This window comes from Podarcis raffonei, chromosome 6 (genome assembly GCF_027172205.1).
Source record: "Podarcis raffonei isolate rPodRaf1 chromosome 6, rPodRaf1.pri, whole genome shotgun sequence".
NCBI lineage: Eukaryota > Metazoa > Chordata > Lepidosauria > Squamata > Lacertidae > Podarcis > Podarcis raffonei.
Genome location: NC_070607.1, coordinates 26,924,276 through 26,947,369, shown reverse-complemented (window position 1 = coordinate 26,947,369; position 23,094 = coordinate 26,924,276). Strand labels below are relative to the sequence as shown.

General features: G+C 42.9%; 1 protein-coding gene across 4 annotated transcripts in view; it reads right to left on the bottom strand.

Annotated features, from left to right (window-relative positions):
• Positions 1 to 250: 250 nt before the first annotated feature.
• AGL (amylo-alpha-1, 6-glucosidase, 4-alpha-glucanotransferase) overlaps positions 251 to 23,094 on the bottom strand; it is a 49,615-nt gene continuing 26,771 nt past the window's right edge. For all 4 annotated transcript variants that reach the window (XM_053391750.1, XM_053391749.1, XM_053391752.1 and 1 more), the window contains exons 17-34: positions 22,639 to 22,789; positions 21,418 to 21,542; positions 21,205 to 21,317; positions 20,131 to 20,265; positions 19,733 to 19,863; positions 18,130 to 18,266; positions 17,872 to 18,005; positions 16,240 to 16,415; positions 15,464 to 15,566; positions 14,819 to 15,044; positions 13,940 to 14,051; positions 13,149 to 13,284; positions 11,386 to 11,498; positions 10,794 to 11,005; positions 8,928 to 9,025; positions 8,183 to 8,270; positions 7,941 to 8,074; positions 251 to 4,100 (exon numbers count right to left, since the gene is read on the bottom strand). In XM_053391750.1, the coding sequence (XP_053247725.1) occupies positions 3,983 to 4,100; positions 7,941 to 8,074; positions 8,183 to 8,270; positions 8,928 to 9,025; positions 10,794 to 11,005; positions 11,386 to 11,498; positions 13,149 to 13,284; positions 13,940 to 14,051; positions 14,819 to 15,044; positions 15,464 to 15,566; positions 16,240 to 16,415; positions 17,872 to 18,005; positions 18,130 to 18,266; positions 19,733 to 19,863; positions 20,131 to 20,265; positions 21,205 to 21,317; positions 21,418 to 21,542; positions 22,639 to 22,789 (2,442 nt within the window). In that variant the 3' untranslated portion in view covers positions 251 to 3,982. The remainder of the gene's footprint in view (positions 4,101 to 7,940; positions 8,075 to 8,182; positions 8,271 to 8,927; positions 9,026 to 10,793; positions 11,006 to 11,385; positions 11,499 to 13,148; positions 13,285 to 13,939; positions 14,052 to 14,818; positions 15,045 to 15,463; positions 15,567 to 16,239; positions 16,416 to 17,871; positions 18,006 to 18,129; positions 18,267 to 19,732; positions 19,864 to 20,130; positions 20,266 to 21,204; positions 21,318 to 21,417; positions 21,543 to 22,638; positions 22,790 to 23,094) is intronic.

Here is a 23,094-nt window from a genome sequence, read left to right as displayed (position 1 = left end):
CATCAGCCTGACTCCTGCAAAATGAGTCCAGGGCAAACTCCTGGAATGACTACAGGCAAAAGGCACTCCAGCATCAAGTTCCTTTTTGACCTGCCCAGAAACATCATTTTCTTTTGAACACCAGTTGGCCAGAGATACCAAATTTGGCTCTTGTTTTCTAATAAAAGGTTCCAACTCTCACTGGACCACCATGATCCCTTGCTAGGACCACCAGTTATGATTATGTATTAATAAATGAAGGGACACACAACTTTGTTAGACTTTTATTGTATGTCACTCACATAACTGCAGAAAATAATCGTCCATGTAACAAAAATAACTGTACCAGACAAGACACACAGGACTCACGTGTGCAACAATTGCACTTCTCATCATATGACATGCAGCATTAACTATGATTCCCTTTTAAATTGTTTTTCAGGTTTGGTAAGTACCTTCTGAAATGCAAATTACATCGCTATTTCAGTTAAGCAGCAGCAGCAACATGTACAGATGAGATACCCAGATGGCTTTTGCTCTATTGTTTGAAAGAGAACGAAACACTGATTGCTAGGATGCATGGCAGAAGATAAGACTGTGGAAGATATGCAGTTACCTTTTCGGTCTACCTACAGAGAGTATTGTTAATCGTATGTTGTTGGCATCAACCTGTTGGCTTTGCAATGTCTGCTAGAACAAGCTGTAAACTTCAGTCGCATTTTATACTCACATTGTGTACAGGTAACTCAAAGGCTTATTTTACTTACACGATCGTAGCTTTGCATTTGTGGGTAGGAAATGGAGAGCAGAAGAAATCCATTCTCCATTTGCTTATTTCCCACCTTCCCATGAAAGCTACAACTGCAGGCTTACCCAACTTTTGGGAAGGTGGCACAAGGGCTCTGGCAAGGTCCTAGAGCCCTTCCAGCCTTTTCCCCAAAACCAAGCAAGTCCTCCAACTTTGGGGGGGGGGCGGTCCCGGGTATTCCTGGCTTTACGTCTTTTTGCATTTATGTGTGGAACCCCACGGCCAAACCCTTGCATAGGTTGCGAGTTACCTGCATACTGCTTTAAGATGCACAGTAGTGTAAGATACTAGTATCTCCTAATTGTTAAGTCTCTTTATCTTTATTAAATATTGTTCTCCAAGCACATACTAACTATGAGTTCCACAGAAGATTTTTCTATTCTCCATCTTGACAGAAACAAATATCATGAATGCCTGAGTTCACTGGCTAAATAGCAGAATGGAGATTTTCATACAAAAGTGTCCTTTCTTCCCAACCAAGTTTGGACAGTGAAATTTAGGTCAACAGCACTGTTGGTAAAATAATGCTTAGTTCCCACCCCGCAATTAAGGCATTTCAATTGACATTAAAAACATTAGTTTTTTTGGTAACAGTTAGCATAATTCAAAAATCTTAAGGTATGCTATTTATTTGTACAGGTGAAGAACTGAAATGTATTTAAGCATTTTTAAAATCACTGCAAAATAAGAAATATATTAACATGAAAATATCTGTTGTTTTCAGACAGGGCAGTGCAACTTAAGAAAAACTTCAACAGAACAGAAAACACTGACAACTCACTCTTCCTGTTCAATGTTGTGAAATGCCCAAACCATGTGCAAATCTATTTAGTAACAAATGCAATTTGGCAAACTGAATTTTAAGCTGTGAACAAACCTTTTGCTATTAAAAATCAGACACCCGCCTTCCCATGCAGTCAGGACAGCACAGGGCTCAATACAGGTCACTTCCAAATAGCCTGCTTTTGTGCATTCATCCAGATTTGTTTGCACACAATCTGCATGGAGGTTATACAATGTCTAATGATTTGTTTGTCAGGTTATATGATGTAGCATCAAGCAGCTGTTATCCTATATCTTTCAGTGCATTTCCCCATCCCTTTCCTTATTGCAATAAGCCATATTTTTGGGGTGGGGTGGGGGAAAGGTTTGCTGTGCAAAAGCGCCAAAACCACTTTCATTGTGCAATGTGAATTTGCAGAAATGTGACTGAATTGCACCTGAAAGATAGTGGAGTTCTGGAAGCAAAAATGCAAGAGAGCTGGCACTTTCATATAAACTTTTACTCCAGGCACCAAGGGATTTCAATACTAAATAGCACAACTTGGAAATATGTCACTATGACGGTAATTCGCTTTTCTGACAATATTAATTGCCTGAGAGTCTCTAACAACTGTCAGTATTATTGATTCATTGCCTGCTGAAAGGTAATCTAGGTGGAGCTATTACAAGGGCAGATGTAATATCCATAAATTTCTTCAAGGTAGCAATTTCAGTAACACTTGTCACAAATTGGTCATATTAATTGGCTCTAATTTCCAAGGAAATGGATTCTGGGTTCAGTAGCTTGTTTTCCAGCAACAAAACAGTACAGTCTACTCAGAATTTGGCCTCATTGAGTTTAAAGGGATTGATTCCCAGGCAAATGAATATAGGATTGCAGCTTTAATTGTTTTAATGAAATTTATTTGAAATGCCAAGAGATATGTTAAGGCTAGTAAATTTTCCCAACAGATTGAGGAAATATATACCAGGCTAAGAAAAAGTCCTTTTGATAAGAGTCTTAAAAAAAAATAAAAATCAGATATATAATATTTTAATTAACCACCCATTACTATAATTGTAATTGATTAGAAATGTCAAAATAATATAAACATTAGAACTTGTTGTTTATCGATGAAAAAAATCCTACCAAAAAATATTAGGTGAAATTCAGTGACATAATTATGACCAAATGGAAGCTGTAGTCCAAGTATCAACCATTCAGATTTCTTAAATTATTCTTAGTATCAAAGTACCTATATAGACAAATTAACTATATTGTGCTTTTAAAAAGTGATATGTATCACAATATAGCTGCGGCATAGTATATTCTCCAACCTGTTTGTCTGCACTGAGTGATTTTAAGAACAGAGAATATAAGCTGCCTCTATGATCAGCATGTTCTCTGATAAACCTCTAACTACTATGCTTTCGCTTTGGGGATAAGTGTTAAAAAAAGCACTGAAATCGATAAAGTATTACTAGTACAGGCACAAATTAAAGAAACAGGCAGTGAAATTTAATTGTCACCACAGTATATTTTAAGCCATTTCCTTTTTTTTTGCAACAGAAGGGGACATCCTTGCCTAATCTGTCTCTCGCTGATTAATTAATTGCACTGATATAATGGCAAAGCTGAACACAGGCTACTGAGATCCAGATCAAGTGCATGTGGGGTGAAAGAATATATTTTTTCCCTATGGTTGTAGCAAGTTGCTTTAGATAAGCAGCCTGTCACATGGAGGAAGCCTCTGCAACACGAGATTTAAAAACTGCTATGCAGCTACTTGACATGATGGCTCCATGGTGCAAAGCAGGAATCAGTGCTGCGACTTTTACTTAATTACCTGAACGAGGAAAACCAACACTTATCATAGGACAGGCATAGGCAAACTCGGCCCTCTAGATGTTTTGGGACTACAACTCCCATGACCCCTAGCTAACAGGACCAGTGGTCGGGGATGATGGGAATTGTAGTCCCAAAAACATCTGGAGGGCTGAGTTTGCCTATGCCTGTCATAGGAGGTAACCAATTCCCTTCAAGGTGACTCTGTAAGCTATATCCAGAGCACCGATTCACCACTTGAAACCAGCTTTGGTTGAATGTTATAGGTATGCACATAACACATCAACATTTGATTAGCTTGTCACCTTGAGGAAAAGAGAGATACCGAGTTTGAAACCTGTTACTGTAGAATGTGTAATACTTTTAATCTAAACATGTCTGACTATATTCTCAAGTGATGGTTCTTTTAAGTTTTTCTGATCCTCGCGATCAAAACAAATATCATGGTGTGATTCTCAAAGGATGGGCATCAAATGCTCCTACAAGTGTCTTGCCAGTGCAGGCACAGTCCACTACTAAAAGCAGGATATGCATGGTTACGGCATTCGTGACAAAGCTAGCAGTTTCATCAAGGCAGGCAAACATGTTTACAAGTCATAGAGAACCTCAAGGATCACAGCAATGGACCAGGCTTGAGTTTCACAGCTGAAAGGGCAGTACTGACCATTTTCGTTAGTCAGTTCTGGAAGACCTTTCCAAGGTGATCTGCCAAAACAAACAAGCCAAAAGTTAATGCATCACTACTGGAATTACCGAGTATTTTAATATATTAAAGCAACCCATCTCATATAAAGGATAGCACACATGGGTGTGTGTGAAAGAGTATAGACCAGGAATTATAACTATTTGGCAAACTGCTCCGATTTCAAATTCACCCCCCCCTTTTTTAAAAAGGTGTAATGTACATTAGAAAAAGTGGGAAGGTCCCAGCTGTGGAAAAGACGAAGGAGAATTGCAGGTGTTGAAGACAAAACTTTACTAAGCCCAATGCCTTTTGACAGTGCTTTTTTCTTTAAAAATGTTTAGGGGTACTCTCATTTTGACTCAAGAAAATCACCATTTTATAGTTCAAATCGGAGAAAATAAATACAGTAAATGGACAAAAGTACAAAGATTCACAAAATGTTTAGGGGTATGCGTACCCCTGCGTCCCTCCCAGAAAAAAAGCACTGCCTTTTGAAATGAGTTCTTCCTCAGGGGCACTCTTAAAACTAGCAATTTCACTCACAGCCTCTTATATACAATTTTATTTGTATGCCGCCCTTCCACAGTTCAAACCATGCTCGAGGCAGCATACAACATGAAAAAACTCATATAATTACATATATAACAAAAGTAGTCATAAACAATAAATAAAGCATCCAAAGTACACAATCAAAAGGAATGATTTCCACATAAATCAAAATAAGAAATTGCTCTACTCTATATTAATGACAAAACAATGCTATCAATAATACTCAATCACTGGACACAGAGAAAATTATTAAGATCACTTTGTGTATATATTCCATTGTTGCCCAATTTCCCTTTTACTGGGGCTTGCATTTACATTCATTGCCTTGGTACTTCAGTGAAATAGCCTGTGTCATTCAGTACACAAGGACCAAGCAAAACAGACCAGCAGGATCCAGGTAGAGGCAGAACTGCTGGTTTCCAAAAAACATAAACCTTGGCCCAGAGAACAGTGTGTGCATGTTACTGCAGTGACATTCTACACAACAAAGACTGGGGAAGGAAAACATTAGTGTCTCATGCTGCCCATCTGATAAGATGGGGGTTGACCACCACCAAGAACACTGAGAACATGATGAATTCCTGCATGCAACCAAAAACTTTTCGGAAGATGGAGCACCCAGACCAAGTCCTGCCCCCTTCCTTGCATTTCCCCCCTCTTTTGTTATGGTTCTGGACAGTTTAGAGTTAACACCCCAGGAAGCGTTCTTATTCACTGGGAGCATTGCCCACATGACCTGGGCATTTTCCTTTCATCTAGGCTCTCTGGAGATGTGGGTGGCGCTGTGGGTTAAACCACAGAGCCGAGGACTTGCCGTAAGAAGGTCGGCGGTTCGAATCCCCGCAATGGAGTGAGCTCCCATTGCTCGGTCCCTGCTCCTGCCAACCTAGCAGTTCGAAAGCACGTCAAAGTGCAAGTAGATAAATAGGTACCGCTCTGGCGGGAAGGTAAACGGCATTTCCGTGCGCTGCTCTGGTTCGCCAGATGTGGCTTAGTCATGCTGGCCACATGACCCGGAAGCTGTACGCCGGCTCCCTTGGCCAATAAAGCGAGATGAGTGCCGCAACCCCAGAGTCGGTCACGACTGGACCTAATGGTCAGGGGTCCCTTTACCTTTATGCTCTCTGGAGGCTGCAGAGAGCAGTCTGTCTGAGAATGTGAGCAAGGTAGTTTCGTTTTTGTGAGAGACAGAAAGTTGCGAACATGCAGCTAGATTCTGTAGGTTTTCTTTTCTGTTTGTTATGCTTCTAAATAAAGAGTGTTAAAGTAGAAGCACTGGTGTCGAGCTGAGTTATTGAAGACACCATGCAGACACAGATAAAGCCATTTTACGCTGTGTGTGAACTCTGCTATTATCCGGCAGCGCGCGAGTGGCAGCGTGTGGGCGCCATTGAAGTTTGTCGGAGTGGCAATAAATCAAATTTATTGCAGGGCTGTTGCAGCAGACTCAGTGGGTCAAAGGATTTACAACCCACAAACTTTAACATCTTTCCCCAACCAAGAACTGGCTTTCCAACTTTTTGCAAGGATAATCTGTTATTGCAGATTCCCAGGCAACCATGATAAGCAAGCAAAGTACTTGCCTGATGTGGGCATTTACTCTCCATCCCCATCCCTACACACAGAAAGGTATTTATATGTCTCGTATGCAATGATTCACAAATGATTTCCTACTTCTGCATACAGGTTACTGCTGATGGGACTAGGCCAGTAGATATCTCCAATTTAAAAGGCTTTAGGGTTGAGGCATGAGAGTATCACAACAAATTAATAATGGCTCGTGATACACTTGCAGTCTCACTCTTGTCTAAAATGTACAGCTCAGTGTTTCCCAAACTTGGGTCTCTCCAGCTGTTTCTGGGCTACAACAACAACAACTAATAATAATAATAATAATAATAATATTTTATTTATATACCGCCCTCCCCAGCTGAAGCCGGGCTCAGAGCAGCTAACAACAGTAAAATGATACAACATTCTAAAATCATTTCATTATAAAATCATTTCAAATCAGATTAATGGCAACCATTGGTCTAGAGTTTAGTGCGGATTGCCAAAGGAAGGGGTCAGGCTGTGCCCTGGCCAAAGGCCTGGTGGAACAGCTCTGTCTTGCAGGCCCTGCGGAAAGATGTCAAGTCCCACAGGGCCCTAGTCTCTTGTGACAGAGTGTTCCACCAGATTGGAACCACAGCCGAAAAAGCCCTGGCTCTAGTTGAGGCCAGCCTAACCTCTCTGTGGCCTGGGACCTCCAAGATGTTTTTGTTTGAAGACCGTAAGTTTCTCTGTGGGACATACCAGGAGAGGCGGTCCTGTAGGTACAAGGGTCCTAGGCTGTATAGAGCTTTAAAGGTTAAAACCAGCACCTTAAACCTGATCCTGTACTCCACAGGGAGCCAGTGCAGCTGGTATAGCACCGGGGGAAAGTGATCTCGCAGCGAGGACCCCATAAGGAGTCTCGCTGCAGCATTCTGCACCCACTGGAGTTTCTGGGTCAGTCTCAAGGGCAGCCCCACGTAGAGCGAGTTACAATACTCCAGTCTGGAGGTGACCGTCGCGTGGATCACAGTGGATAGGTCAGGGCGAGAGAGGTAAGGAGCCAACTGCTTAGCTTGGCGGAGATGAAAAAATGCCGCCTTTGTTATAGCTGCAATCTGCACCTCCATGGAAAGGGAGGTGTCGAAGATTACACCCAAACTCTTAACGGACGGTGCTGGCACTAATTGCGCCCCCGCAAGAGATGGGAGTTGCCCCCCCAATCTCATATCGTCCTGTCCCAGCCACAGGACCTCTGTCTTTGAAGGATTTAACTTCAACCGGCTCCCACGTAACCATCCAGCCACAGCTTCCAAACATCTGATCAGTGTGTCTGGGGCCGAGTCAGGATGGCCATCCATCAACAGATAGAGTTGGGTGTCATCAGCATACTGATGGCAGCCCAGCCCAAAACTCTGGACAAGTTGGGCGAGGGGGCACATAAAGATGTTGAAAAGCATCATTCCTGACCACTGGTCCTGCTAGCCAGGGATGATGGAAGTTATAGCCCAAAAGCAGCTGGATACCCAAGTTTGGGAAACACTGGTAGTGGCAAAAAGCCCTGGTTCCATTTCATAGGTCTCATAAAAACAGCCATCACATCCTCCGTAATTCTTCTGCAAAGAATTTCCCTCATTATCCCTCTTCCTTCCCCCTCTTGTTTGGCTGCAGTGTGTATGTAAGTATTTAAGATGACAGAGCCATATTATTTTGGAAGAAATATCAAAACAAATGGGTGTGCAACAGTGATACTTCAAGTTGCTTAAATGAAAAGCTACCTCTCAAGATGGACGTAATGGCGAGAAAGAGCATTCTTAATCAAATAGACAGTCTTCGCATAGATCTCTGGACCAATTAACTTGGAGAAGTACAACTTGGCACGAAGAAAATATCCAATTGGCCACAGCCATTCCTTAAAATAAAATAAAAAAGGCAAGAGAAGCAGAATTAAGGACACACATTTTTGGCAATGGAAAACCAAAATCTGTTGGGGAAAAAAGTGCTGAAGCACAAAACTTACAGGTCCTTGGTGATAATTAAATCCTCTTGCCACATTGTAGTTATCATTGTCTAAGGCATTGTCGTAGACACCACAGTAAACCATATCACTGTAGAAAAAAAATCACAAAGGGCAAATAAATACATTTACAGAAAGCTGCATGAAAAGATACAGAATTGTTTAGGGAGAATAGATCTCAATTCAAAAGAATTCTAATCAAAACTTTTCCAACATCTCCTCCCCCATCTAACCCACCCCCTGCTATTTGTAAGCAACATTAAACAGATCAATTCTGCACGTATATTTTCAGAGGTGGCAACAAGTTGCGTAATTCCCTCTTCAGGGAAGCTTGGTCTCGCAAACTGCTTTTAAAATGGCATGGTTATTTAATTTTTTCTTCCAAAAGATTTATTTCCACACTGATGGGGACACAAACTTATTTAAGCCATGGAGCATGGCACCATTTTAGTTACATGTTCAAAGTTAACTTTCCCCCCCTGGCAAATGTATTCAAAATGTGGTTGCATTAAAGCACAGGGGAAATCATATTAGCTGGATTGAGATGGGAAATACTGGAAAGATAGATGCTACCCACTGGGAGTTTTTGAACAAAGTTTCTCTGTCAAGGAATCTTATATTTGATGGAAGAGAAGTCCATTTTTCTGTTAATGAAGAAGCCTTGGAGACGGAGACTTCTGTGTCTGCCTTGCACAGAATTTAGCTCCTAATTCTGAGCAAGATCTAATCAGCCTTCTATCACACTTACTCTGGGTCCAAAGTTTTCATGCCAAGTGGACCTAGTAGCTTTTCCTCTACCATTTCAAGTGCTTTCCATGCTCGCTCAGGTGAGAACAATTCAGGTGCCTTGACAAAAAAACCAAGGGGAAAAACCCACTTAAAAACCAATAGCAAAACCCTGGAAATTTAAATGAACAAGCCTCATCCTGGTTTTCACACATATTTTACGCCCCTCCCCCGTATATCCACAATGCAACCTAAAATCTCAATGTAAAATCAGTGTTTAAATAGCCTAATTTTTAATAGAGCACAATTTGCCAATATTCCAAGTTGCTAGTGTTGACCTTTCCTTTCGACTCCCCACAGCCAGGGAAGGAAGTTGAGCCCAGATAAACTTGAGCCCAGAGACTATGGATCCCAGTTGATGTGAGAACCACCAGCATTGCAGGGACTGGAGGGAATATTTCAAAGCACCTCACCAATGGGGAACTGAACATCACAGGCTAGCAGCTGTTCTCTGTGGGGTTTGTGAGCACTTCTGATTGTTCTATGGCAGATGAACTCTGCTGAGTCTAGACCTCACTGAAGGAATAGACGAATCTGAGAACTTTGCCTTCTCTTCATTTCTCATTTTCCCAATCTTAAGTTCACAGCTGATCACAGTTCAGGCAATTTTCACTCCGGTTTGCAAATATATTATGCACCCACCCAGAGCATGTTTTGCTGTGTTATTATGTTGGAAGCTGCCCAGAGTGGCTGGGGCAACCCAGTCAGATGGGAGGGGTAAAGGTGAAGGGACCCTTGACCATTAGGTCCAGTTGTGGCCGACTCTGGGGTTGCTGCACTCATCTTGCTTTATTGGCCAAGGGAGCCGGCGTACAGCTTCCGGGTCATGTGGCCAGCATGACTAAGCCGCTTCTGGTGATCCAGAGCAGTGCACAGAAACGCTGTTTACCTTCCCGCCGGAGCAGTACCTATTTATCTACTTGCACTTTGACGTGCTTTCGAACTGCTAGGTTGGCAGGAGCAGGGACCGAGCAACGGGAGCTCACCCCGTCATGGGGATTCAAACCACCATCCTTCTGATCGGCAAGTCCTAGGCTCTGTGGTTTAACCCACAGCACCACCCACGTCCCAGCCATGGGAGGGGTACAAGTTATTATTATTATAATCATTATCGTTGTTGTCATCTTTCTAAAAAGTCAGCATAGAGACCCATATGCATTTCCCCTAATATAATGCATCTTGGTTTCCAGCAGTATATGCATTTGTTTCTGTGCACTAATATACAGTTGCACTAATATATGCATTTTTGGGTTGGGTGTTGGACTAGATGACCCTCGGGATCCCCTCCAACTCCATACAGTGATTCATAGGAATTTGTTGGCTAAAGGGGATGGGATCAACATAGCACAGTATCCGGCGCTACAGTATGACACAGAATTGTGGATCAGGGTCCTAAGACTTTCTCATTTCTTCTTCCAGTAGGAGAGGAATCAATAGCCCTTCCTGCAAGGGCCTGGGGGAGGGTACAAAAGGATCCCACCCAAAATGCTCATGCTAACGCTAACGAATTAACGGACCCATCAGATTTTGGAGAGGTTATTTCAGAAGTAATGTTCAGTGGGATTCCTCCACCAAATCATATTTCGCTCATCATAGCTTGTAAAGCGCCAGTGAAGAAAAGCTAAAATAAAAGCACAATCCTATATGTGTCTACTCCGAAGCATGTTCTATTGAATTTAAGCATGTTCTATTGAATATAATAGAACTTTCTCTTAGGTAAGTAGAGTTAGGACTGCAGCCTAAACTACGTAATAGTTGAGTTTAAAAGAAGAAGAAGAGAAAAACAAAGAGAAAAATGGTTTGAAAAGTATGTTTACACAATACATACCACAACCATTGCTATAGGGAAATTTGGCCTTAGTTGATAATCACACCAAGGACTTGAAGCTCCATAGCTGTCCTTATAGATGCCTCGCTTGTGAACCAGAGTTGGGTGTTTCTCATTGGGATCTGCTGGATTCTCAGAGACAAAGAACAGCTTTTCAAAGTGTGCCAGGATTTTTCTGTTCCACTGATCATACGTTATGGTCTCTTCTTTCCCTGGAAAACAATATAACGTGAAAGATGGGTTTTGATAATGCTTCAGTGCCAACAGAAAAAACATATAAAGACCTGTGTTGGTTTAATTTCAAAGACAAACGTGAACCTGAAATATACGCTATATAAGTACTATGGCTTGGTGTTCCGTGGTAGTCAACAAGATTCCTCAGGCTTGAAAGTTTGAAAACCACTGTCAAAAATATTGCTTCGCACTCAGAACATTATCCTTGGGTGCAGCACAGTTAATAATAATTATGATTTTGAAGTAAAAATACTGACTGACCTTGCAGAGTAGTTGTAAATACTACAACTAAATAATGCATGTGAAATGGTTTGAATTTTCTCCGTTCCCATCGTACATTGCAGATGAGACTACTTACCATGTCTTTTGATAGTAACTCCAGAATAAGGAAATATATTATTCTTGGACAATTCCAGTAACCAGCGAACTGTTGATTTGCATAAACCAACTATCTCCACAGCAGAACCATCCCTAAAAGGATGAGAGATATAGGTTTCAAGATTTACAAAGCAAGATTATAAATGACACTGCCCAAGGATTCCTTCTATCAGTATGTATTCTGAGTCTAAACCAAGCGTATCCAACTCAGAATCCTCCAATAACCACTTCTGTAGGTTTTAATTGGGGCTGCATCCAGTGTTTTTGTTACCATTTTAACTTGGCATCTCTTTTCCTTCATTCTCTACTAACCCCTTTTCCCCTCCCAAGGTATGCACTCTTCCACACAGAGCTTGCTACTCTTTTTTGTGCCTCTAAGCGTCTGTACCTATGACCTCCCTTTCTTCTGCCTCCCATTTTTGCTTTCTGTCTCCCCCCACCTCATTTCCAACTCATTGAACTGCCCAACAGCAACACACAAGGCCTTCGCCCTCCCAGCAATTTGTACCAGCGGATGAGCTGCGCAGCATGGCTGTCTGCAAAGGGCTAGGACAGGGCTTCCCAAACTCGGGTCTCCAGCTGCTTTCGGATTACAACTCCCATCATTCCTAGCTAGCAAGAGCAGTGGTCAGGGATGATGGGAACTGTAGTCCGAAAACAAACTTGGAGACTCAAGTTTGGGAAACACTGGGAACCGATTTCAACATACAAATCCAGGAGAAAAAGAGCAGCAATGCCTAATTTGTGACGCAGACATTCTCCTAACCCTACTTGCAATTCTGATGGGCTTGGGCATATTTTAGCTATTCCCACAATGATGAGAAAAGGTTACAAGGAAGCAGAATCATCTCAGGGTGCCGGACAGATAGCGAAGCAGGACGGCAGGCTTTGCATGCTCAAAGGTCTCAGTTCAGTCCCTGCATCTTTTGTTAAAATGATCCAAAGACTTTTGCCTGTGACACCAGAGAGCCACTGGCAGTCAGAACACAGAATACACAATACAAGACTACAGAGGGATCGACCACAATGCTTTATTGTATCAGACTAAGGCAACTTCCGAGGTTCCCTTCAATGTGCAGGCCTGATCTGAAAAGTCATGGATTAATATTGTTGCAGCTTAATATTGTTGCAGAAGTTGCTGATGACAAGGTTGGTTCAGACATCAGAAAGCTGATGATCTCCTACACGTGGAGGGAATTGGAAGTGGGTCTTCAGGATCTGACCTACCCAGCCTCATGAAGTGTCCACATATTAAAATGGTAAAGCTGGGCAAACCAGGCAGCCTTTGAAATGCAGGAGACAGCTTGCACATATAACTAAATATAATTATTTAACCCACAAGGCTAAATGAATAGCACAGGGCAAAATGTGTTAAGCTGAAGAACACAACTATGCTACTAATTGATGTTTTGGAAAAGCAGCTTGGTTCCTTAAACATACTGGGTTGGAATCCAGAAGCAGGACAAATCCTGCACTCAAAGTTCTGCGTGCATAAGCCCTTACAGAAGTTGTGGATGAACGACTAGCTAAATTGTACCTAGTGACTGAGCAAAACGGGCACTTTACACATTTTGATTTCAGCTAATAGGGTCTGAAAATACAGTTTTGAAAATCTATACATCATTTCCTCATAACTTTGCAAGTCCAAAGAAATATTGTTTGGCACACTTTTATTGAGGAATTAAAAACAGCCACCATGTACTTATGCCATACCCATAACGCTGTAAAATCTTTATACTGTACCTTGGAGTGGCTGGAATTCCTTTGTTGCGAGCTCTGTCACTCTCTCCCATCTTATCCATCCATGTGCCACAATTAAAACGGTTCCCTCCATAGACAAAGCCAGTTTCCATGTCCACACCCGCAGTCACATTAAAACCTACCAACCGTGAAAATCAGATGTTTTGCAAAGACCCACAGAGAGAAAGAGACAGGAATCTTACACAGGACCCGAGAAGCACCCCAGCCAAAACTAAATAAGATTTCTAGTGCAGTACGATTAACGTTTAACGAAATATCTCTTTCCAGAACAAGAGAGACCTTAAAGATACATTTAAACATTTATATGACTGTAATGTGTGTGGAGAGGGACGCCTAGGACTTGCCGATCAGAAGGTTGGCGGTTCGAATCCCCGCAACGGGGTGAGCTCCCGTTGCTCGGTCCCTGCTCCTGCCAACCTAGCAGTTCGAAAGCACGTCAAAGTGCAAGTAGATAAATAGGTACTGCTCCGGCGGGAAGGTAAACGGCGTTTCCGTGCGCTGCTCTGGTTTGCCAGAAGCGGCGTTGTCATGCTCGCCACATGACCCAGAAGCTGTACGCCGGCTCCCTCAACCAATAAAGCGAGATGAGCGCCGCAACCCCAGAGTCGGCCACGACTGGACCTAATGGTCAAGGGTCCCTTTACCTTTTAATGTGTGTGGACAGATCGTCTAAGCAAATACAATACACTTCGAAAGTAATGTTTAAGGTGGTTTAAAAAGGAAGAATTTTATTTTTACTGGTGCAGAAAATAAATTGATGGATCAGAGTCTACCTTCATCTCTCATATTCCGATCTATCTGTGGACCAGCATTCCTTTCGCGGAAGTGTATGCCTTGCATATGTCTCTGCATGGCTTCTTGTATTACTTCATACAGTGGCTGGTCCTGAATTTGGGTTGGTTCAAATATACAAGAAGAAAAGAAATGGGAACAGCAAAAAAAGTTAAGCCAGACACTTAGGACTCAGCTACATTAGTGAAAAAACAGTATTCTGAATGCGTTATAAGCATGCAACCCCAGATAGTGCTGGAGAGCAAAAATAAAATAAAAAATATTTGCGATTTTCCATAGCGATTTTCTTTTGTTATACCAATTTAATTTCTGTGTTTGCAGATCCACCCTTAAAAACAGAATGAAGCCACAGTACTTTATGGTACTTAAGAGATTTATTTGGCATTTTGTCCTCTGAAACAACACAACAGAAGTACCAAAGTTGTGTTACGCAATTGCAAAATTATATTTAAAAAAAAGGTTTTTTGTCTTAACTATGGAGACAGTCACAGTTCAGTTAAAATTAGTTTATGTAAGAGCAACTCTGCTGGATCAGATCAAAGGCTCATTTTAGTCCAGCATCTTGTTCTCACCGAGGCCAACCAGATGACTATGGACAACCAGAAGATTATGTGGAGGCCACATGAAACAGCCCCCTCCCGAAATTGTGATTTCCAGCAATTGGTATCCAGAGACATCCTGTCTCCAACAGTACAGGCAGAACAGTCCTTGGCAGATCAGTCTAAGGCCATAGTGTGCCACGAGTGAGGAAGAGGTACATGACGGGAAGATTTGTCCCCAGAGCTAGCACGCCCGTGACGCATGCACGCAAGCAAGAGAGTCAAGCCACAACTTGAAGAGAAGGGCAAATTATAGATTACCTTTTGACCCGGTGGCAGAGGAGGGGAGTCATCTGTGGGATACATTCTGGATACAGGACACTTGAGAATGTCAGTGCCATTTGGAACGACCTTACAGTAGTCTTGTATGCACTGTAGCCACCACCAGACAGCATCACGGCAATTGAATCTAGCATGAGTGCCCTGGCCAAGCAAGTTGGGAATGAGTCCATGTCTCAGCGTACCAGCAAACGCTAAAATTATGTTCCTGAAATTGGGGGAGGGAGGGAAAAGAAAAGGACATGTTTCCAAATTCACATTTACATGTAGTTCCAAAAAACTAGATAAATAGTGCAAACAGTGACTAGAATAATGAAGATAATTGGAACACAAGGGACACAAAATTACTTTTGAGAGCTGTAAGCTCTTTAGAACAATATAGATCCCATTATTTAACAGTCCTTGAATACTGATACATACACAATGTTCCCCCGTTCTTTAATCTTAAATTATGTGTGTTTATATTTTCTTCAGTTAGGAAAATGTTAAGAGCTACAGCACCAGAACATAATTGATTCCTGAGAGTGAATAAAAATAAAATAAAAAAGAGTTCTTGGCTACACTGGCGTAATCTTATACCAACAGCTACGTCAGCTAGTCACTATGGACATGTGAACCTGATCTCACCTCGCTTCCAAGTAACGTCCAGTAACTAACAGCAGACCTCGCAATGCAATGAATGTATCTCTTCCCCAGCAGCGGAAAATGCCAGATGAAAAATGAGGTAAGCCTAAAACAGTAAATATATATATATTTAAGAACTTAATGGTACTCCAAACATGCTCTCATTTCTGTTTATAGTTGATCCCTCCTCAGCTCCCCACCTGTATTATAACGCACACACCTTGACTAAATCATCATTGTTCCACCATTAATCAATCAACACAAATAAAAGCATGCAATATCCCCTGTTGCTCCTAGGTTGGCAGTGTTTCTCAAACTTAGGGCCCCGGCTGTTGTTGCACTACAACTCCCATCATCCCTAGCTAGCAGGACCAGTGGTCAGGGATGATGGGAGTTGTAGTCCAACAACAGCCAGGGACGCAAGCTCGAGAAATACTGTGTTAGTGTGTCAACTGAAATGGACCTTTATGACTAATGAACACTTGTCTTGGCTAGTTAACAGTGCTTGTCTACTTGTTCAGGGCCTCCAGGTGCTACCCACTTCTTCTATGTGGGAGACAGGTAAAGTACAGGCACACAGTGGGGAATGAACCCAGCATTTGTTACTAGGTTCACACAACCTTTCCCATCGATACAGTTTTTAGCAAGGCTGCTCATATTTGCTCCGCAAAGTCTCTCGGGCTTCCTAAACTTCTGCAGAGCACCAGCGCACCCATTTCGGTGACCTGGAAAGGATTCAGAACACTCAAATTCAAAATGTTCTTTCTTTCTTTACTTACCAGCTGCTAAAGTAACACAGCTCTGTTCTCTCTCCTTTGTAATGTCGTTCAGCCTATAAGGAACATCCTGAATGGCAGGAGACAGAGGGGGCAAGGACGGATACTTCCCTATTCCACACATCTGGACCGAACCCAAGGAAAGATGTTTAACAAATGTCGATCCATTCTGAACAAAGCTGTAATTAAAGCAACACTATTCATTTCTTTTATGATTATTTTTATTCATTCTTTTATTTATATTTTATACATTTATTTACATTTTGTACATTCTTTTTTTTTGACAAAGTAATAACCATAAATAAATAAGAACAAAAATGTGCACCCTGCCACTGAGACCATTCCATTATAACTATCCAACCTCCCAAAATTTCAACACCTTTTGCAATGGTCTGACCCCTTTCCATTTTGACAGTACAAATTCTGCAAACACCTTCCATATCTCCTCAAAATCATTTCTCTTGCATATTCCCCATCTTACCTTAATGGCACATGTTAATTTATCATTAATAGCTATATCCCACATCTCTTTATACAATTCTTCCATTTTATATTCTGCTTGCCCCTTCCACTTCCTAGCTATAATAATTCACGCAGCTGTCAATAAATTTGCGAGCAAGTCTTTCATAGCCTGTGAACCTTCTATTCCATCGTAAATTGATAATAATGCTACCTCTGGACTTTTGGTCAGCTTTAACCCAGTGATTTCCGTTAAACACTATTTATTTCTCAAGCCTACAAACATTCCCCCCTTTTCAGTCTTCCAGTATCAATGCAACCAGCAGTACTGATTTCAAATGCATGCATTGTTGAGAGCTATGGAACGTTCCAGATCCTCTGTGGCTTTAAGCTATTTGAAAAATCTGGAGTATGAGGTAAGGTATATGGACAATACCACAGAACTCATACAAATGGTTCTCTTGCACCCTACTTCGTTTTTATTTTGTCAAAACTGACATGATACAAAAATAGCTAACCCCATTTCAGTTGCATTTCATGAAATGAGCATAAATGTCCTTATTCAAGACAAAACTGCTCAGATCTGCACCCGAATGGTGGACTGGGGTTTTCTTTTTTGATCTAGCAAATATCTGCCAACCACCCAAATCTGCCAGTGATTCTATCATCTTCTACCGGGCATGATCCCAGGGACGCAGAAGGCTTCACCATGCCCAGTCCTCGTGTACCAATGTGAACAATTAAATACCATATGTGACATGCTATACTATCCAAGCAGGGATGCGAAAACTGTGGCTTTCTAGAAGTTGCTGAACTACAACTCCCAGAATCCCTGATCACTGGCTATCCTGGATGGTGTTGCTATGAATCGGATTCCAAGAAGGACTGGGGGCACACATTTCACGCCCTTGGCTGAGTCACTGAGCGATAAGCAATGAGACATTATGTGAGGGACAAAAGCATGTGAAACAGACTATTAGCCGTTTTGCTTTCATTGCTATGGAAAGAATGGCAGAGGAAACTTTTTCTGACTTTGGTCAGGATTGCTATGGCTTGGTCATAGTACACTTATTTCACTTCTTTAGGAGAACGGATGAAACGTTCAGAAATGTATACAACTGTGTTTGCGTGAAACAAAGCATCCATACCACATTTTTTTGGTATGGACAAACATACCTAGACATCTGTTTCCAAACCAAGTCAAGCAGCGACGTGTATGCACCAACTAATATGGCATCAAAGTAGCATGGAATGAGGTAACGAGGAACCCTCTTTAGGTAGACAAACATTGCTTTCAGCCACTTGCCAACCTATTGTTATTTCAAGGGAAACAAATTGTTGCACTGAATTAAAACGAATTATCGAAAATGACCATGTAACGTATAAATGCCTATCTGAAAGGGTAATGTTCTCTCTTTGCACTGCTTGACTTACTTCCGAGCAGGCGCCAGAACGGGCAATTAGCCGATCGCTCACGTAATCAATCATCCAGTCCCCAGCTCTCAAGTTACCACAGAAAGGATGGCCCAAATCATTCTTTGGTCGTATGTCTCCCATCACCGACATTATTCCTGAAAGACCAAAGAAACATGGTTCTGTATTACAGGTCAAGAAACTATCACGAAAAGTAGGCTGAGTGTTTAAAAAGAAGGCAACGGCTGCAAAATAATATTCTGAAAGTGCCAGACACCCAGATCAAGGTGAGTTTAATTCTGCAGACAAACTAGAGTGCAGACTGATTACTTTTTAAAAACCTACTGTCCTTTGTCCTTGGTGCTCATGCTAATTCCAGTCTTGTGCCATGTGAGATGCTGCCCAGCTGCTCACCCTAGGCGAGTGAGTTTAACAAAACCATAAAGTGGGTCACTAACTTGCATATTCTTTAGTTAGGTCTTATCTTGAGGCTCAGCTTTGAAAGCGTTCTATGATACGAGTCTGCTTTCATGCATAATAAGCGGAAGCCAAACCATGCTTTGGCATTATGTACAAAGACGCAAGGTTGCAAACCCTAGTTTGTAAGAAGTTACTAAAGAAGGATAACAAATTATCATTTGAAATTGAGTTTGCAAACCACAGTTTGTGCTACTTGTGGCCTGCTTTATGTTTGGATTCATGAAGTACAGTTAGGGCCATTGCTTCACCTCAAGTGGCTGCAGCATCGTAGAGAAGCAAGCGATTGTACGAAGTCAAGTACTGAACAGAAAGAAAATAAAAGTGGACAAGTTGCTCAGAAGTACGGTCTGCTTGCTATATGCCTAGAAGCTCAAGTCATGGTGTGTGTGGGGCTTAACCAAGGTTAGCATAAACTAGGGTTTGGAGGGAAGTCGAAATTGAGCCTATTGAACTTACTGTCAACATTTCTCTGAGCTTCTCTTTGTAAAGGTAAAGGGACCCCTGACCATTAGGTCCAATTGTGATCGACTCTGGGGTTGCGGCACTCATCTCACTTTATTGGCCGAGGGAGCCGGCGTACAGCTTCCGGGTCATGTGGCCAGCATGACTAAGCCGCTTCTAGAGAACCAGAGCAGCGCATGGAAACGCCGTTTATCTTCCCGCCGGAGCGGTACCTATTTATCTACTTGCACTTTGACGTGCTTTCGAGCTGCTAGGTTGGCAGGAGCAGGGACCGAGCAATGGGAGCTCACCCCATCGTGGGGATTCGAACCACCGATCTTCTGATCGGCAAGTCCTAGGCTCTGTGGTTTAGCCCACAGCGCCACCCACATATTTGTATTTCCCTGCCTTTTGAAACTTAGAAGCTAGTCCTAATACTCAGAATGCAGCATATGAAGACAACCAATGTCTGGCATGGCAAGCTAAACACGGTTGACGAGCTACTAGCCACTAGGTCTTGAGGAACATCCTATTTTGCTGTCTGCTTGGAATTGCTAAAAACCAACCAACTGAGATGAGGATGTTTTTCAAGTGCCCTCAGTCCAAAGTACATGGCTGGCCTGAATTTGACTTTCAGAGAGAAGGCATACAGGTGGTTAAAGTTTGACTAATAACAATACATTTGTCTCCAACCAATTTTTACCTTGAAGACCTGCATATTTAAGGGGTGTCCAGTCTGGTATGTTGTAACACCCTCCACCGTCCTCTTGCTCCTCAGCATCACACCGATATAATACATGGTTTAGGTCTGCCAAGGTTAATTTTGATGCAATACTGTGAGAGAGACAGAGATACACTGACCGGGTTAAAAACAAAAACAAAACTAGGATTGCATCTTAAGTTGCTTCTCTGTTTCGAAAGTAGCAAACCACTCACAACAAAAACAGACAACTTGCACACTACCGAAGAGGCTATTGGGGTATTAAATCTTCAGGACTAATTTGGCTACAGGTTGCTTTTGGAGGCGGCGGCTGTGGAAGTGAATCTCTTACGTCGCCTCTGCATTGTTCCCCATAGGTTTCAACTGAATGGCCCACTTACGTTGAGAAGGGTGTCTTGAGTATCGGCTCTGAACAATCATCGGGAAGACTTCCAGATTTAAAGTGAGGGCTGAACTGAATCAGGTGGTTACGCAGGACTCCAACAGCCTCTTGTGCTTTCGGGTCAAGGCTTACCCTGCAAAGATTGGCCAAAACAAAATGTCAATGGGGGGCGGGGGAAGAAGAGGCAAAGGGTGAAATCCTAACCTGGCTGCCTGCTGGGGCTTAATGAAGTTTCAAGGTCACCATCCCATCTGCAGCCTTGCAGAGCAAGCTGGCCAAGGGAGGTGGATGGGGAGGCAGGCTAATGTAGAGCTAGCAGAATGATAGGGGCTGAATTGGACACAATTACCACATTTTTCCGTGTATAAGATGCCCCCATGTATAAGACGACCCCTATTTTTTAAAAACCTCAAATTAAGAAATTGTTTAGCTTTTTTCGGGGGGGAGGTCACTTCTGCCAATCGCTCACCTGCCTGCCCGACACTGCCTATCGCTTGCCACAGCCACTGCCAATCGCACACCTTGCCACAGCTGCCATCTGTCTGCCCGCTTGCTGCCACCAGCAGCCCACCCACCCACTTGCCACAGCTGCCAATCGCCTGCCTGCCTCGCCACAGCAGCCAATCGCTTGCCCAGTTGCCACAGCCAATCGCCAGAAGGCTTTGCCACAGCCACCAATCAACCGCCCAATCGCTGCTGCCAATCTCCTGCTTGCTGCTGCCATTAATTGCACGTCCCGCCTCTGCAATCACTATCCGTGTATAAGACCGACACCCAATTTTTGCCTAATTTTTTAAAAGCATCGTCTTATACACGGAAAAATACGGTACTTAGAATGATGCCCAGGGGAGCCAGTTTAGTCCCTTCCCCTCTGCTAGAATATGCAGTTTGGAGGCTGGCTGCCCCACTTTGGAAGGCAGAGAGGGGAGCTCTGTGCTGGTAGGGCTACGTGGGCGGACATCTCTGTTCAATCCAAACCACCCGCAGCCCAGCACCAAGTGGCTTGAGATTGCTCTATTAATCATCACTCTGTCTGCCATTTTCCACACCAACCAAAGTAATGACGTTTTACCTAAATATGATCACACTTCCCGGTGTCAGCTTTTCAAATTCTATCTCTTGTACGAATTCATTAGGGCCTTTCGTAGCGATTGAAGCTTGCTTTATTATTTTACTTTCCTTGAGCTGCCGAGAGAAGGAATTCAGATGAATTCAGTAAATCACTTTAATCTCAGGTGTCAAATTTTTAGGCTAATCAAACGAGAGGAAGAGACACAGCTTTTACCTGGATGTGTTCCCGGAGTTCAACTGTATAATCAGGCAATCCATTGATTGAGTGCTCGTCTTTTCTATAAGGGGGAGCACTTCTTTCGATGGTCCTCGCTTCGAGAACCACCTCTTCAATTTTGCCTGTGGAAGAGGGGGGAAAAACCCCCAGACAACTCTCAATACCACAGCTAGCATTTATATATATATATAAGTAGGAACATAGGAAGCAACCTTATACAGAGTCAGACCACTGGGTCCATTTAGCTCAGGGTTTCCCCAATTTGGGTCTCCAGCTGTTTTTGGTCTACAACTTCCATCATCCATAGCTAAGCAGGACCAGCGGTCAGGGATGATGATAACTGAGATCACGTCGCCCAGCATTGGGGGTGCTCATGCTTCAGTCCTGTCCCTAAGTCAGCACTTTTGGGCTTCTGTTGAAATCCTACACCAACTTACCTGGGAATAAGGACCATTCACTTCAATAGTGCATAGCTCTGAGTGGGCATACCTGGAATTGTGTAGTCATGGAGTGGGATGGTACCCAACATACAAGACAACAATAATAGATGTATTAATTTATTGCTTATTCCCTGCCCCTCTGACTGGGTTGCCCCAGAAAAGTGAAAAGGTGCACAGAAGGGTGAAACACACGCCCCCAGCACCAATCTTTGTCTCTGAAGTTGTTTAATTCAGCTGGAGAGGTTGCATGATGTCATGTTTAGATGTTCAGACTGGGAAAACCCAGACTCCTTGCTCAACCACAAAACTCTCAGGACAGTTGCTATCTCTCAGGTTGTTGCGAAGATGAAATACGTAATGGGACACTTTGCATTCAAATCCTAATGCAGATGGGTAAAAGGTAAAAGGTAAAGGACCCCTGGATGGTTAAGCCCAGTCACAGGTGACTATGGGGTTGTGGTGCTCATTTCACTTTCAGGCCGAGGGAGCCGGCGTTTGTCCACAGACAGCTTTCCGGGTCATGTGGCCAGCATGACTAAGCCGCTTCTGGCACAATGGAACACTGTGATGGAAACACTGTTTACCTTCCTGCCGCAGTGGTACCTATTTATCTACTTGCACTGGCATGCTTTCGAACTGCTAGGTTGGCAGGAGCCGGGACAGAGCAATGGGAGCTCACCCCGTTGCGGGGATTTGAACCACCAACCTTCTGATCGGCAAGCCCAAGAGGCTCAGTGGTTTAGACAACAGTGCCACCTGCACAGAGGGGTAACCTTACCTGGAATACACATCTGGGGAACTTCTTGGCTGTAGAAGGATGTTTTGGGATCTCTGAAAGCTGTTCGCGAAACAGCGACCACAGACTGGTGCGTGTTAGGACAATGCCTCGTCACAGCCACAATATCCTCATCAACTTGATCCACATATACCTGAAAAGGGCATTTTTAGGGGGTGGGTGGGAAAAGTGGACAGAGATTCTTATTATTCAGATTATACTATAATTAAGATTTAATAATCACCATGTCAAAATTCTTGGCCAGGACATGTTAAGGCAGGCTTCAGGGTTTTTGGAGGCCCTGGATAAGGGTTGGTAGAGGGGTGAGGACTCTAAAGTACAAAGTGGAGTACAAACAGGGGGAGTAAAAGGTAAAGGAAAAGGACCCCTGGACGGTTAAGTCCAGTCAAAGGCCATTGTGGGCCTTTGACTGGACTTAACTTAAGCAGCGCTTATCTC